General features: G+C 42.9%; 1 protein-coding gene across 1 annotated transcript in view; it reads left to right on the top strand.

Annotated features, from left to right (window-relative positions):
* Positions 1-1546: 1546 nt before the first annotated feature.
* Positions 1547-15853, top strand: part of LOC146035962 (cytochrome P450 2F2-like) — a 44182-nt gene continuing 29875 nt past the window's right edge. Inside the window, exons 1-4 of the mRNA XM_083159690.1 lie at positions 1547-1570; positions 6115-6291; positions 7152-7314; positions 8189-8335. Of these exons, the coding sequence (XP_083015816.1) occupies positions 6115-6291; positions 7152-7314; positions 8189-8335 (487 nt within the window). The 5' untranslated portion in view covers positions 1547-1570. The remainder of the gene's footprint in view (positions 1571-6114; positions 6292-7151; positions 7315-8188; positions 8336-15853) is intronic.

The following is a 15853-nucleotide window of genomic DNA, read 5'->3' as shown; positions in this document are numbered from 1 at the left end:
CCTGGACCCCAATTGGGAATCCCCCTATGGTGACAATGTGACCGTGACACTGTAGTAAAAATCCCATCAATTGAGGGCCCCATGTAGGTGTAACAAACACCAATTATGCCCACAATATCCATACCCCCACCTATAGATTTGTTTCACAACCCACTCCCATCCAAACAATTATCAGTTTGAATCAGAACTTATTTTTTAATCCTACTTTCATTTCTTGATTGTACTGCTATGTACACTTACATTTTTTTCACGATTTATTGAGTAAATAGTACACTTTGTAACATGGCAATTCTTTTTCTCAGTCTTATTCTTCAACTTCTTACACTCAAACCTTATCAATGCACCCATTGATGATTGTGATGGCTGGATCAGTGGATTGGCTCGGTGGGTGTAGGGAAGAATTTGGCCCATTGCACCCATTTCCAGTGGGGCATTACAGTGGTGCGGGTAGCGTGCGTCGCGTCATGACATCATGTGGCCAGGCCCGTGGACCTGCTCCCACACTCAGGGGCTGCCCCACTGTTTGGTAGAGATGCCCGGTGCATGTGCTTTACAGATCCCCAGACCTCAGAGACTGCTGCAGGTTAGGTGAGGGGAGTGGCAGTGGCAGGGAGCAGTGAATTTTTAATTAATTATGGCGGGGTAAGTAACGCCCACCCCGGTCCCTTCGCACTCAGCGCCTGTAATTACACACCCTAGAAGCTGTACAATTTGAAAGTATAGAAATGGAGGTGTGGCCACGTCTCTTTCTGATTTTGTACCGATTTCTGACCCTCAGATGTTGGAGGATATGTCATACAGTAGGTGCTAAATCTCAGGAGTGGATATGGAATTCATCAACACATACAACAACAACAACACCACACCTGATTTCATTGCCGTCATTGAGTATCAATGCAAACACATTCTAACATTATGGTGGAATCTATAACAAATTACAATCTTAGGTCTTTGGCACAGCATATTGTAAGATGACATTTTTCAGCAGTTTTGGAAATAAAGAAACCCCAAGGGTTTCCCGGGCAACGCCGGGCGGGTCAGCTAGTAAATCAATATACTGATGTTTAAGTCTATATAAGACTATTGTGTAATTTGAAATATGTAGCATTTAATTTAATTTACAGTTTGCAGCTAGTAAATTGGGCTGAATGTGCTTTTCATAAACTTGTTACAGTTAATATATGAGGACTGAAGTAACCAGTAGTTGATTGTAGTAAGGAAATGTTTGTGCGGTGGTAGCCTGGGGCCTGATCAAAGATAACTGGCAAGTGTACATTGAATTTGGAGTCATGACAAGAACACATGCAAGTTACGAAATATTTTCTTGGAAAATAGAAACCTATAAGATAATATACTATTTTCTTATGATAATAGAAACCTCCCATAGAGTTCTGTAGCCAAGATTTTTTCTAAGGTAAATGGGTATATATCTTCTCTGTCATCTTACTGTTGGACATCACAAGTCACAGCTGATGTGAAGGCTGCTCCTCTACACTGCACTATCCCTGCTTTCAAAGCCTGCAACAGACAGAACACGGCTCCTGTTACTGAATCAGGTTTGGTCCTTCTAGTGAGAGGCAATAATAAGTACTATGCTAATATATATGCCATAAATGTCTTAAAAAATATGGGACTGCAGGATTTAAATTTTCTACAACAATATCTTCTTTTAACAGCACTTGATCTATAACAGCTGCTTCGTCCACGATATACTGTATTCTATATATATATACTGTAGTAACTATATCTATGGGATGCAGTTATTATCCCGGTGGTCGGAATCAAAGCCCCCCCCCCCCCCCCCCCCCCCTTGTCGGGATTTTGTATCAAACCCATACGAAATCCAACCACCACTGCCTCAGAGAGCCCCCAGAAGACATTCTGCCTGGACTGCTGTGGGCTCTGAAAGGCAGAGACTGACAGAGGGCATCAGACACATTCCCCAAGTGGTCACACTGCAAAACTCATATGCTGCTCTTGCAGGGTTGGAATGTATGACCAACATAGGCAATAAAGAACAGGAAGAAATGAGGACTTCTACCTCTACTAACTGTAGGACCAGGAAAATTTCACCTCCAAAAAGGACTGCACTCCTTTTGGGAGATTCCATCATTAGAGGAGTTCATCTGGGAAATGCTACTATAGTAGAGAAACAAGTAAGGTGCTTACCTGGAGCCACAGCTCCAAGAGATAAAGAACGCATGCTAAGAATTGTAAAGGCAGCAAGAAAAGATGGGGAGGTGGATGTCATCGTCCACCTAGGCACAAATGACCTGGTTAATGCTGAAGTCATGGCCGTAAAAGATGAATTTAGAAAGTTAGGAACTGCTCTAAAACAGGTGGCAACCACTGTAACTTTTTCAGAAGTATTGCCAGTACACCAAGGGGAAGATAGAACTCTGAGAATTAGAAACTTCAATGTTTGGCTAAGGAATTGGTGCAACGAGGAGAGATTTGGATATTTAGGTCAAAGTCAAGCTACCTGGCAAGACAGAGCCTTATATAAAAGTGATGGCCTGCACCCATCTTCAAGGGGAACGAGAATATTAAGTGAGAAGTTTGGAAGCTTCATAAGCAACTTTTTAAACTAGCAGAGGGGGGCAGTGAACCAAATAAGAATGAAGAAATCTGCTCCCCCAACCTAGAGGTATTGTCTCTGCAGGCAAATGGAACAGGAAGCCTATCCACTGCAACAGAAGATAATGCCGATCAAAACGGAATAGATATAGGCAGAAAGATGAACATAGCTAGCAGCAGGAGAAGCACAAACACAACTTTAAGAGCTATGTGTGCAAATGCTAGGAGCTTAGTAAAATAAAATCCCAGAACTAATTGCAAAAATGACAAGGGATGAACTGGATATTGTGGCTATTACAGAGACATGGTGCAATGAAAATCATGACTGGGACATAGTTATACCAGGATATACTTTATTTAGGAAGGACAGAATGGGAAAAATTGGAGGAGGGGTTGCAATATATGTGAAAAATATATAAAGACTACCTTAATACAAAGTATTGAAGAAAAAATGGAGGCCCTTTGGGTGACCATAGAAACAGGGGAGAAGGCGATTCTTCATATAGGGGTGATCTACAGACCACCAGGTCAGGAAGAGGAACTAGACAAGAGCCTATTGCAGGACATCAATAAAATGGCATTAAAAGGAGAGGTGATAATCATGGGAGACTTTAATCTACCTGATGTAAACTGGGAGCTGCCTGTTGCAAGTTCCACCAGAAGTAGGGACATGCTGAATTCCTTGCAAGGAGCATCCCTCCAGCAATTGGTGAGGGAGCCCACTCATAAGGACGCAATATTAGACTTAAAACTTACAAATGGTGACAGAATATCTGACATAAATGTGGGTGAAAATCTGGGATCCAGTGACCATCAAGCAGTATGGTTCAAAATAAAGATATAGACTGACTCATCGCACACAAAAACAAAGGTGTTAGATTTTAGGAGGGCTGATTTTGTAGAGATGGGAAACTCTGTAAGGGATTCTTTGGCAGAGTGGAAGAACTTGGAAGGAGTGCAGGATAAGTGGGAAAAAATAAAAAGTGCAATTCTAATTCAACAGAACTTTGTGTCAAAAGAGTTAGGAAAAACACAAGAAAAAGAAAGCCATTGTGGTTTGCAAAAGAAGTAGCAAGTATTGTGAAAGCAAAAAAGTTGGCCTTTAAGAAATTTAAGCAGACGCAGAAGAATGAGGACAAAGAGGTGTATCTTGTTAGACAGAAGGAGGCTAAGAAGGTAATCAGATGTGCAAAAGCACAGGCTGAAGAGAAAATGGCCCAGTCAGTGGGTAAAGGGGGGAAAACTTTTTTTAGGTATATAAGTGAAAGGAGAAAAACAAAAAGTGGAATAATTAGACTGAAGACAGAGAGTGGAAGTTTTCTTGAGGGGGACAATGTAATAGCAGATAATATTAATAAATATTTCTGCTCAGTATTCACTGATGAAAGAGAGGGGAAGGGGCCACAGTTAAGTTGCAAGTATAGTCAGAAAACTGAGGGAGAGACAAGTACATTTACAGAGGAGAAAGTCCTCACAGAACTCTCAAAACTGAAAGTGGATAAATCAATGGGGCCAGATGGGATACATCCAAGGATACTAAAAGAGCTTAAAGGGGAGCTGGTAAAACCAATAACAGAATTATTCAACCAGTCACTTGCTACTGGAGTAATCCCAGAGGACTGGAAAACAGCGAATGTAGTTCCACTGCACAAAAGTGGAAGCAAGGAAGAGGTAAGCAACTATCGACCAGTGAGCCTTACATCAGTAGTAGGGAAATTGATGGAAACACTCTTAAAACAAAGAGTTGTAGAATATCTCAAAACCAGCAATTTACAGGATCCAAAACAGCATGGGTTTACTGGGGGAAGATCATGTCAAACAAATCTTATTGACTTTTTTGACTGGGTGACTAAAGTAATAGATCAAAGTGGGGCTGTAGATGTAGCTTATTTAGACCTTAGTAAAGCTTTTGACACTGTCCCACATCGCAGACTGTTAAATAAACTTGAAAGCTTGGGATTGGATTCTAAAATAGTTGAATGGATAAGAGCGTGGTTGCAGGAGAGAAAACAGAGAGTTGTAGTAAACGGAGTACAGTCAAAGGAGGGAAAGGTTACAAGTGGAGTACCCCAGGGATCTGTACTTGGACCGGTGCTTTTTAATATCTTTATTGGTGATATTGCAAATGGAATTGAGGGTAAAATGTGCCTTTTTGCAGATGACACAAAGGTATGCAACAGGGTAGACACACCAGGAGGGGTAAAACAAATGATTGAGGATCTAGGTAGATTAGAGAAATGGTCAAGAGAATGGCAACTACAGTTTAATGCCAAAAAATGCAAAATCATGCACTTGGGTCTCAGAAATCCATAGACTCAATATAGTAAATGGCACTATAATGGAAACTACTGAGGAAGAGAGGGATCTAGGTGTCACTATTTCAGGGGACTTAAAAGCAGGTAGGCAATGTAACAAAGCAATGAAGAAGGCAAGTCAGATGCTTGGTTGCATAGGGAGAGGTATCAGCAGTAGAAAGAAAGAAGTAATCATGCCACTGTATAGGTCATTGGTACGACCTCACCTAGAGTATTGCCTTCAGTTCTGGAGGCCATATCTCCAGAAGGATATAAATACATTAGAGACTGTACAAAGAAGAGCAACTAAAATGGTGCATGGCCTACATCACAAAACGTACCAGGAAAGACTAAAAGATCTTAATATGTATACTTTAGAGCAGAGAAGGGAAAGGGGGGACATGATAGAAACTTTCAAATATATCAAGGGTTTTAACACGGTACAGGTAGGAGACATTCTTCACAGGAAGTGGAGCAACAGAACACGAGGACATGCACTGAAACTAGAGGGAGGAAGATTCAGGGGAAATGTGAGGAAGAATTTTTTCACAAAAAGAGTAGTAGATAAGTGGAATAGCCTACCATCAGAGGTGGTAGACGCAAATACAGTAGTACAATTTAAACATGCTTGGGATAAGCATATTGATATCCTTACAAAAAAATAAGGATCAAATATGGTTTGAGGTAACATGTTTAAAAAAAGGGGCAGACTAGATGGGCCAAGTGGTTCTTATCTGCCGTCAAATTCTATGTTTCTATGTTTCTATGTATCTATAGTACCTATACTGGTGAATGCATTGTAGATTTTATTGGTAGAGCTATGAGTATTGTATAACTGGGTGCTGCTGCAGACAATTGTTTGAAAATTCAGCATGAACTATTTCTGATTATATGATCGTTATTGTGTTATATTTGTATTTACTACACATAGGTAGCAGTGGCTTAGAAATCATTTATTATACATATGTTTGCTGATAAAAATGTAATTATTATTATTGTAATTATAATTTTTTCCACCACTGGTTGATTATTATTAGGAGGATTTGCGTGGTTGTATTGGGCTCAGTTTCCTCATGTCAAGCTTATTAGGGCAAATGTCACCATAACAATACATACATTCATTTGGGTAGAGTGGCTGATCCATCTGAGCTGCGGTTTAATGTATGTTCCCCCTCTCAGCATGCTATCTGTTCTAGTGGTCTCACTTAGAACATAAGAATGACCTTCTGATTTCTGTTGGCAGATGGATCTGTACTCACTATGTACAGTGCTCCTGGTGCTCCTCATCACCTGCTTCTTGGCTAAATACGGGAGGATGCTGTTGGACAGATCCAAACTTCCCCCTGGACCAACTCCTTTTCCCATCATCGGAACCCTGTACAAGATGGACATTGGCAATATTGTGCAGTCACTACTGAAGGTGAGACACTGCCACTCCTTGTGGTAGGAGGAACAATGCAATTCTAACACAGATATTTCAGCTCAAGCTACTTGCTGCTGAGCAATCTGGTGCGGCAGAACATTAAAAGTAGTCACACTACCATTATACAATAGGGTGGAAATCTTTTTTGATTAAAGGAAAACAAATTATTATATTACTAGTTAAAAGCCTGTCAAAATGACGGCTTCTGCAATGTACTACCGCTTTGAGCTGTGACTGTTTTTAGCACACAAACTTTCCACCCCACCCCCATCTCTATCTGCTCCTACCTCCAATCTCTGTCTTCACAGCATCTCCATATCCAGCAAGTTTGGAAACAGATCAGTGTCCCTGCAAAAATGATTTTCACTTTCTAAAGAAGAAATATGGTCCATTGAGTGTCATCTAGTGGTCAGTGGGGGTACTAGTTAGCCTTTTATATATATAGATGAAATATCATGAAATATTAATATTAATATGTTTTAAAATTATATTAAGGGGGATTATGGGGTCCAAACACATTGATTGCCAATAGGGGGCAGGGAAAAAGTATTTTTGCAGGCAGGACTATTATTTCCTGATGTGGGCATAGCTCTGCTTGATAAATGTAATGCTTTGCATTCATAACATGGGTAAAAAATAGAGATGACAGTTTTAAATGGTTTTAAAGCAGTTTTAAAGTAGTATATCTAGCAAGTTTAACGCAGGTTAGTACATTTCTCTTATGAAGTGCTGAAATCCAGTTACCTTGGCTAATATGGCAATTATGTGTCTCATCATACAGATAGATGGTCAAACTAATGGTATTTAGAAAAACCACCATATAACATTATACTTATTATATTACTTTGTACTCGTAGCTAAATAAAACCTATGGAGACATATTCACTGTATATGAAGGGAACCGTGTGTGTGTGGTGCTGTGCGGATATCAAGCTATAAAGGAGACTCTGATTGACAAGGCAGAAGAATTCAGCGGACGAGCGTATTATGCCTCTTTCTATGACTTTACCAAGGAAGATGGTAAGTAACTGACCCAACAGGACATTTAGGGAATGTGGGGTTCTCCTTAGTCCTATCCCTGTGTCTCCCATTGTGCCCAGATCAGCTTGGCTAATGTGCCGATGTATCTCAGTTAAATAAGTAGAATGTGGTCCTTATGGGGGATTCTCCATTGCCTGGTTGAATTGTCTGAACAATAAAAAAAATGGAGAACAAACTGAAACGTACGGCACCCACCTCAATTTAAGTAACCAATGGTCTCAGTAATGATTATAGCAGATTAGAATGTAAACTGGACAAAGATTCATTGTTGTACCTTGAGAGATGTTACAGAAGATTACTTTAATTATTTGTTTAAAATGTAATTTACAACATAGGTTCATCCTATTTCTGTGTGTCTGTCTCTTAATGTCACTATAGGGGGATGCAATTCACTGCAGTTACCCCCAGGCATTGTTGCTCATACAGTATTACGGCCATCACAAGTTTTTCCTTGCATCTCTATGGGAAACTTGCTTTCCTATTGAGCATGATGTGCCATTCCTGAACTGTATACCATTGTCCATGTTCACTGCAGGTGGGGCAGATGTAACTTGTGCAGAGAGAATTAGATTTGGGTGGGGATTTACTTCAAAGTGAGATCTATATTGCGGTGTAAAAATAAAGCAGCCAGTATTTTCCCTGCACAGAAACAAAATAACTCACCAAAATCGAATTCTCTCTGCACATTTTACAACTGCCGTCCTGCAGTGCACATGGTTTTGTCCATCTAAGAAGGATTTTGTCAGAAAGAGTGAACTAGAATAAGGCCCTATATGATGTCTATTATACCTATATTATCAATTAGTTGGTGTATTACCCCATAGATAATCTACTATTTTATTTTATCCTGTAGAGATGGCATTCAGTAATGGTGAGAAGTGGAGAGAACTAAGAAACTTTTCCATGTTAACACTGAGTAACGGGATGGGGAAACGCAGCATTGAGGAGCGGATAACGGAGGAGGCGGAGCATCTCACTGATTATATGAGAAAAGCAAATGGTAATGACAAACAATTATTGGAATTTAAACAACTGTTTATTGAATATTAGAGGAAGCACAGTCAGAACTACCAAAGAACAAGGGGCCTTATTCTGGTCGGTGCGGCCGGATCCGATTATGCGGCCAGGACCGTGCGTGCGAAACCCCGCCTTCCATACGGATCGCCAACTCCGTCCGTACGCGGTAAGAAGCTGGCCGAACGGACCGCACGTGTATTTTACACGGAATACGCCTCCTCCATCTAAGGGAACCTCTCCCATCATTCGATGGTCGCAGATCATCGAATGCAGGACCGAATGCTCCACCAGCTCCCGCAACCTCAGACCACACGGACATTTCTCCGAGCAAAAGCAGTGATCTGGGCGGGCAGCTGACATCCGGCGATGTCATATGTCCGCCCCCTACACGTGCGTCACGGCCGCATTACCATACGTACGCCCATCGTTTGCATGGGAACGCCCATGAAACGCGGGGCGTATGCATATGGTAATGAGCACAAATAGCCCTTCACGCCCCTCTCCATCCCCTGTTCGGAGTGTTCACATATCATGCGGGATTTGGCCGTACGCCCCGCTCGCACATGCGCAGAGACGCCTCTGCACATGCGCAGACACAAAACATCGGCGGCCTGAACGCACGCGGATATATCCGCACCAACCAGAATAAGGGCCAATGTGATTGTCTCCTTCTCCTTTAACAAAATATAATGTGAATAAATCAATCAATAAAATTAAGCAATAGGTTAGAAATGATACTAAGCTCAAATATGCACCAATACCATTAAAATCACTTTGTATATAAAATAAACAACAGAAAAGAAACTTTAGCAGCCAAAACAATGATAACAAGTGATAATAGCAGGATACAACTCTAATATCTGTCTAGTATAATTGTGACTACTAACAGTACCCAGTATTTCCCTGAATTCACCTGGGGGGTCGAGCTTTCAGAGCTGTGACTCTGACTCTTTGGAACTCACTTCCCCGCACAGTTTGAGAAGCTTCCACTCTGGAAACATTCAAAAATAGACTCAAGACTTTCCTGTTCACCCAAGCAACTCACCAATGTCCCTTGTTCTGTTTGTTTTGTATTTTGTATTGTAAAAGGCTAATGCAAGCACTTTGAGTCCTATTAGGAAAAAAGTGCTATATATATATATATATATATATATATATATATATATATATATATATATAAATAACATTATTATTATTATTATTATTATTATATATTTTTGATCTATAGGGATACATGTTCACGCCCTCCCTTTAACCCAGCCCTGGCCCCAAGTCATAGTAAGTAGTTAGTAAGAGCTACTATACTTGCTAAAGTGCTGGGAAATGCATTCCTTTTCCCCAAAAAATGTAGCAGTGTCATGTGGGCTAGGTGAAATGAGGGAGATTGTTAGACTAATGAGGGAGAGAGGGAGATTGCTGTTATGTCAGGGAGTCTCCTGCAGAATGAGGGCAGGCAACTATGGATTGCTTCTTATTAGTGCACCAAAACGTGGCACATCTCTTACAGAGAATAAGCTGCTCTGGTCCCCAGTGTTCACCAGCCCCACTTAGTTCTCCAATAACCTGGAGAGATATGATCTTCTGCTCTGACTCTAGCAGTTCCCTTTAACTGCCACTTTGTTCAGTGCTAGAAGCTCAATGAGATCTAATATGTATCGTTCAGCTGTCCAGTGGTGGTCAGGATGCATCTTTGTATGTCTGCAACTAAGAGGGCTAAATAAAGCGTATTCACAGCCTTGCGAGTCCACCAGACGCCACCCTGCGAATGCCTACATGCACACCCCCCCTTGAATGCTGTGTTCGTTCTCAGGGGCTGCAAATAGATGTTTTACATAAACATCCATTTGCCGGCTGTGGGGGAACGCCCACATCATCCGATGGTCACCAACCATTGAATGATGTGGAAGGTCCACGCACATCTAAGGTTACTCTGAGGTAACCTTAGATCTGCATGGATATTCGGAAGGAAGTGAAAGCCCGATTAGCATGGGAATGCCCAGCATTTTTATGAAATGCTGGGCGTTCCCATGGGCACGACTAACCTTAGCCACCCCCCCGCCAATAGTCTTGGCTGCGTGCACACAGCCAACAGTCTGTTCGCAGTGGCAACGCACCGGGCAGATGCACATGCGCAGAAATGCGGCTGCACATGTGCATACGCCAACCATCGGTCCCTGTGTGAACGCCAGCAGCAAACGGACAAGAATAAGGTCCAATGTGTGATCATCAGTGCCTTAAGCTGCATTCACACATGGATAGTAGCAAAATACTGTAATAGTCAGATGCACTTAGAGGGACTGTGGCTTAAATTTACTAAGATGGGAGTTCTAGTGAAGATGGGATGTCCATCTTCACCCATACAAACCGATTAGCGTCTACTTCTTATTTATATAGAATCTATGGTACTTGTGTATTATCAGGCGCCCAAGTTTCTTACGTACGGCACCATTTCTTACGTATGGGCCATTTTAATGGCCATGTGATGCGATCTGATTTTCCTATGTAATTTATTCACTGCTCTCTTAGCGGATCGCATCGCACCTCCCACATATATAGGGTGTACGATGTCATTACATTACCTATACAATTCTATCACAGGTTTTAGGCATCCCCCCACTATCCATGCCATCCCAAAGCGTGGCGAGGGGTGGCGGAACGCGTCCCGACCTTTTCATACCCCTACTATCCACGTCGGCATGGAGTTGATTTTATATAGTGTGGCTAGCGCAGCGAGCCACCGAGCCCGAAGCGCGGTGAGTGCAGCGATCCCCGCGAGGGGCCGCGGATTACTTTACATGTTTTCCACATGCGCTCGCCACGCTTCGGGCACGGTGGCTTTCTGCGCTCGCCACACTATATAAGATCAACTCCACGCCTACGTGGATAGTAGGGGTATGAAAAGTTTGTAGAACGCGTTCCGCCGCCACTCACCACGCTTCAGGGTGGTGTAGATAGTGGGGGGGGGGGGGGTGCCTAAAACCTCATTGTATACCTAATGGCATTGTACACCCTATACAATATAAATAAGAGAGCACTGAATACATTACATAGGAAAATCGGATCGCATCGCATCGCATGGCCCTTAAAATGGCCGATGCGATTTCTCTACGCAGAATAGCCCACTAAGCAAATAGCTTAGTGGGCGCCGTGATAATACACAAGTGGGCGCCGTGATAATACACAAGTACCGAATCTTCTAGGCAATAACAGATAAAATCATGCTAAGATAAAATTCTCATCTTAGTAAATGTACCCCCATGTGTCCATGTGACCATGACCCTCCACTGGTTTATCTTTCTCATGCAAAATTTCCACTACCCAGTGCCTCCATACCCCCATTGGCTGGTGAGCTGTACAATTTGAAACCCTGCTCAACACAGGCTACAATACATCACCAATGTACTTGTAATCAGTGCCAGAACTTGTGGGCTGTGAGCCCAAATGCAAAAATATAATTTGGGCCCCTTTCTCTACCCCAACCCAAGTGCACAAAATGCAACATACTGTCGCAGTGGGTGACATGGAGAGAAAGAGTGTGACAGAGAGAAAGGGAGGGGGTGACAGGGAAAAACAGTGGGTGACAAGAAGAGTGTGACAGGGGAAGCAATAGGCCCCTTAGTCCTCAGGGCCCCTGATGCACTGCACCTGCTGCATGTAATAGTGAGTACAGCTGTACCGCTGTTCACCACTTGAGTCATCCTCTGTTGCCTATATAACTGCAATATCAACACTCGCACACACATCATTTCCAGCAGTTTATGATCCCAGACACCTAGACACATAAGCTTCTCAAAGCAGCATAATGTTGCCGATCCACGGCATAACAGTAAAATAGCAGGCGTTTTTGCAAACAATAAATGGAGTTTGCATTCCATCTATTAAATGTTTTTAATTTTTCCTGAAAATTGCAAAAGATGTGTATATGTGAATCCAGGTCTTTTTTCTGCAGCAAATTTAGCATCTACTTCCCCAAAAGCAGATTCGGCTTCTCAAATAGCCAGATCTGCAGATGCGAATCCCGTCTGTTTCCCTGGAGAAAGCGTCCGGGATTGAATACTCAAATCCTGTTATTGTCGAAATTACAGGAAACATTGATTACCCCCCACCATCTTAAGCACATGTGTAGCGTAGACTGCAATAGAGCACAGGGTCAACCCAGAGAGTGTTTACAACTAATATCCCTTTCACACTGGAAAGCGGTTGCGAACCAGGTACAAAATCCCGGGTGCGATTAGATTTGCAAGTGCTTTCACACTAGCCACCCAACCCAGCATAAAGCCGGCCGAGTGAAGTAATTGAGTAATGCAGCAGTTTGAGTGACAGAATGATTTCTGTTTCTTAGCAACAAACAATCTGTTAGACGATAAAGAGATTGCTATATCAATGTTGCAGAACTTGGCACCTCAGTTTGAATTGCTAGTTTTGGCTCGAAGAACAAACACAGTTACATTAACTGTGTGTCACATGACGCAGCGGCGGTACACAGCGGGCACATGCCAGGCACACTACTCATCCGTCTGTGTCTGCTGCCGGCTAGCAGATGTCCATCGGGTTCCCAAGCAGGAGGCGAGTGGGGGTAGCAGGCATGTGAGGCAGCATGAGGGGTCCAGAGACTGACAATGTTAGGCGGCACTGGAGGGCCAGTGTCGCCATCTTGGTTAGGGGCCAAAAGAGCTATTGTAACAGTTTTGGGTGTGAACCCACAGCCGGGACCGCTGTTTAGAATGGCCACGGCGCACCCTAAACTACCTCTTTTGACCTCCTTGGACAGATGGCTGAAACCTGCAGAAACTAGGCTTCACCGTTAGTCTCTGCATTCAAAGGAGCGAGTTAGGCCCGCTCCAACCCCGATGCAACCAGGGCTTAGGAGTAGACAAGGTGACAGCGATCATCAGAGTGTCAAGAGGAGATCTAACTACCAGTGCTTACCTGGGAAAACAACCTGCCTAATGGCACCAGGCCAAGGACGGGGAATGTGACCTACTCGCAGACACCTCAGACAAGGGAACTGAGATACCTCCAGCAATATGCCAGAAATACAGCTAACCAGTAACGTAAACAATAGCACAATAAACCAGTACCCCAAAATGACCAAATCAAGGAGAAACCTGCAGAAACTAGGCTTCACCGTTAGTCTCTGCATTCAAAGGAGCGAGTTAGGCCCGATCCAACCCCGATGCAACCAGGGCTTAGGAGTAGACAAGGTGACAGCGATCATCAGAGTGTCAAGAGGAGATCTAACTACCAGTGCCTACCTGGGAAAACAACCTGCCTAATGGCACCAGGCCAAGGACGGGGAATGTGACCTACTCGCAGACACCTCAGACAAGAGAACTGAGATACCTCCAGCAATATGCCGGAAATACAGCTAACCAGTAACGTAAACAATAGCACAATAAACCAGTACCCCAAAATGACCAAATCAAGGAGAACAATGCGCCTTGGCATGCCGGGGAGGACTGAACAGAGATGGAACAAATAAATGAAAAACCAACACAAGAAATTGGCAGCTTGCAAGCTAACAGGGATGAAGAAACGGAACCAGGCTCCAATGGAGCACTTACATGACCTCAGACAGGCACGGGTGGACTAGAAGACAGTGCTGGGGAGAATGCCTTAAGAAGTAATCAATCACCTGGGAAAGATCCAGCCCAGTCCTAATGCTGTCAGCTGGAGCTGGGATAATGAGGTCATTATATCCCAGCCTTGTCCATAGAGCAACTTAATTAAGACTGAGCTGCAAAGGCACAGACTCACCACCGGAGGCCACCAGAGAGTCCATTACCAGAAACAGACTGGAAAGACCACAGAACAGACATGAAAGTAATGAGCCATAATAAATGGCACATGGCAGATATTGGGCCAGGTCAGAGTCTTTCCTGTCTCCCTGCACTGTCAGCCAATGGCAGCCACCTTCAAGGTATATAGGGTATCTGCCTAGGCTAATCAGGGTCAGTGCAAAAAGTCTACTGAGCCGTGCAGTTCATTTGAGAAGACTCCTGGCTATTCTAGTGCCTGCTGCTTGCTGTCAGCTCAACCTGTCAGTTGTCCTTTGCGGGCCTCCTATCCCATCACAGTCTTTGCAGTCTAACCTGGTCCAATCATTCCTGTCCAACTAGTACCCACTGGTCTCTTTCAGTACTCTCCGGCTCAGGTTCCAGGTCCAGCTCCAGTCATTCATAGTCTTTCCTTGTCTTTGTTATTGGATCCAATCATCTTGCCATCAATTCCATTCTTCTTTGCTGATACCACTACCCAAGTCTTTTGTTACCATACTTCATACCTCATCTTCAAGCAGCCATCATCCTTCCACAACCCCATTATCCAGTCTCCAACAACCTGTCACTCCAATTCCCCAATGCAAAGACTTTGCTTTATTTAAGTTAGCCATTGACTTTTTCCTCAAGAAAGTATTTGAGATCTGCCCATTTGTTTTCCATTTATGAAAAAAATGATTTTATTAAACCTGCCCGTTTTAACCCTTCAGCTTCTAGTGTGTCTGCAGTTTCTGAGCAGTACACAAGTCCATCAAATCCCTCTCCTGTGACACTGTGCCCTGTGATTGAAGTGCTGGGACTGCTGCATTGAATACAAAAGTTAGTACTTTAGAAAACTCAAGTGCTACAATTGGCAGAAGATAGTTCATTTAAGTGTAAGCAAAAAATGAAAATATTATACAAAGAAAGAGATGTGATGGTGAATGAGCAATGAGGAATGGTTCAGGACATTAAAGAAATTTGACCCTATCATCAAAGGGATTAGCAGCTAATTATTTACAGCTACTAAAGTTGGAACAATTAAAGCTTACTTAAAAATTTGGAACAAGAACAAAAGTCAGAGAAATCCAAGATGTACTTTAATGTATCAAAGATTAAAAAATCAGAGAGGTCATAAAGTTCACTTGGCTAAAATAGAGTGTATTAGGGATGGCCATCGTTGCCTTTGCCATCGATGGTTGCCATCGATGGCAAAAGTGCATATGGCCATCGATAGTGTATAACTATTCAATGGATGACCATCGATGTTTTTGCATATCGATGGTCATCCATTTTCTGTGATTGAGTGGCCTGTGGGCCAATCAAAATGCGAGGGCAGGGCTTCGCTGGTGTCGGGGGCGGAGCTATGCTCCGTGTCCCGGCACTTTAGGTAAACAGCAAAAACGAAACTATTCGTTTAAGCTTTACATCGATGGCAGGAAACCATCTGGTTCTCCCCCATCGATGGCAAAACTATTCGACAACGGCCATAAACCATCGATGATTTCTAATCATCGATGGTAGATGGCCATTCCTAGAGTGTATTGTGTTATACAGAAAAGGCAAAGTCATACTGTAGCTATAGGCACAAGTTGTCATCAATTGGACATCCTTGATACAGAGTACAGAATGCTACATATGTTGACAGTCACGGGGCAAAAATTACTAAGATCCAATGGGTACAAACACACCTATTCCTACCCATTCAATGTGATATACGGCCTGTAAATGAACTCTTGCTCTGC

Source organism: Crinia signifera, chromosome 9, assembly GCF_055691185.1.
Source record: "Crinia signifera chromosome 9, ASM5569118v1, whole genome shotgun sequence".
Lineage (NCBI taxonomy): Eukaryota > Metazoa > Chordata > Amphibia > Anura > Myobatrachidae > Crinia > Crinia signifera.
Note: the sequence above shows the minus strand (reverse complement) of the source record. Positions and strands in the feature narration are given on the sequence as shown.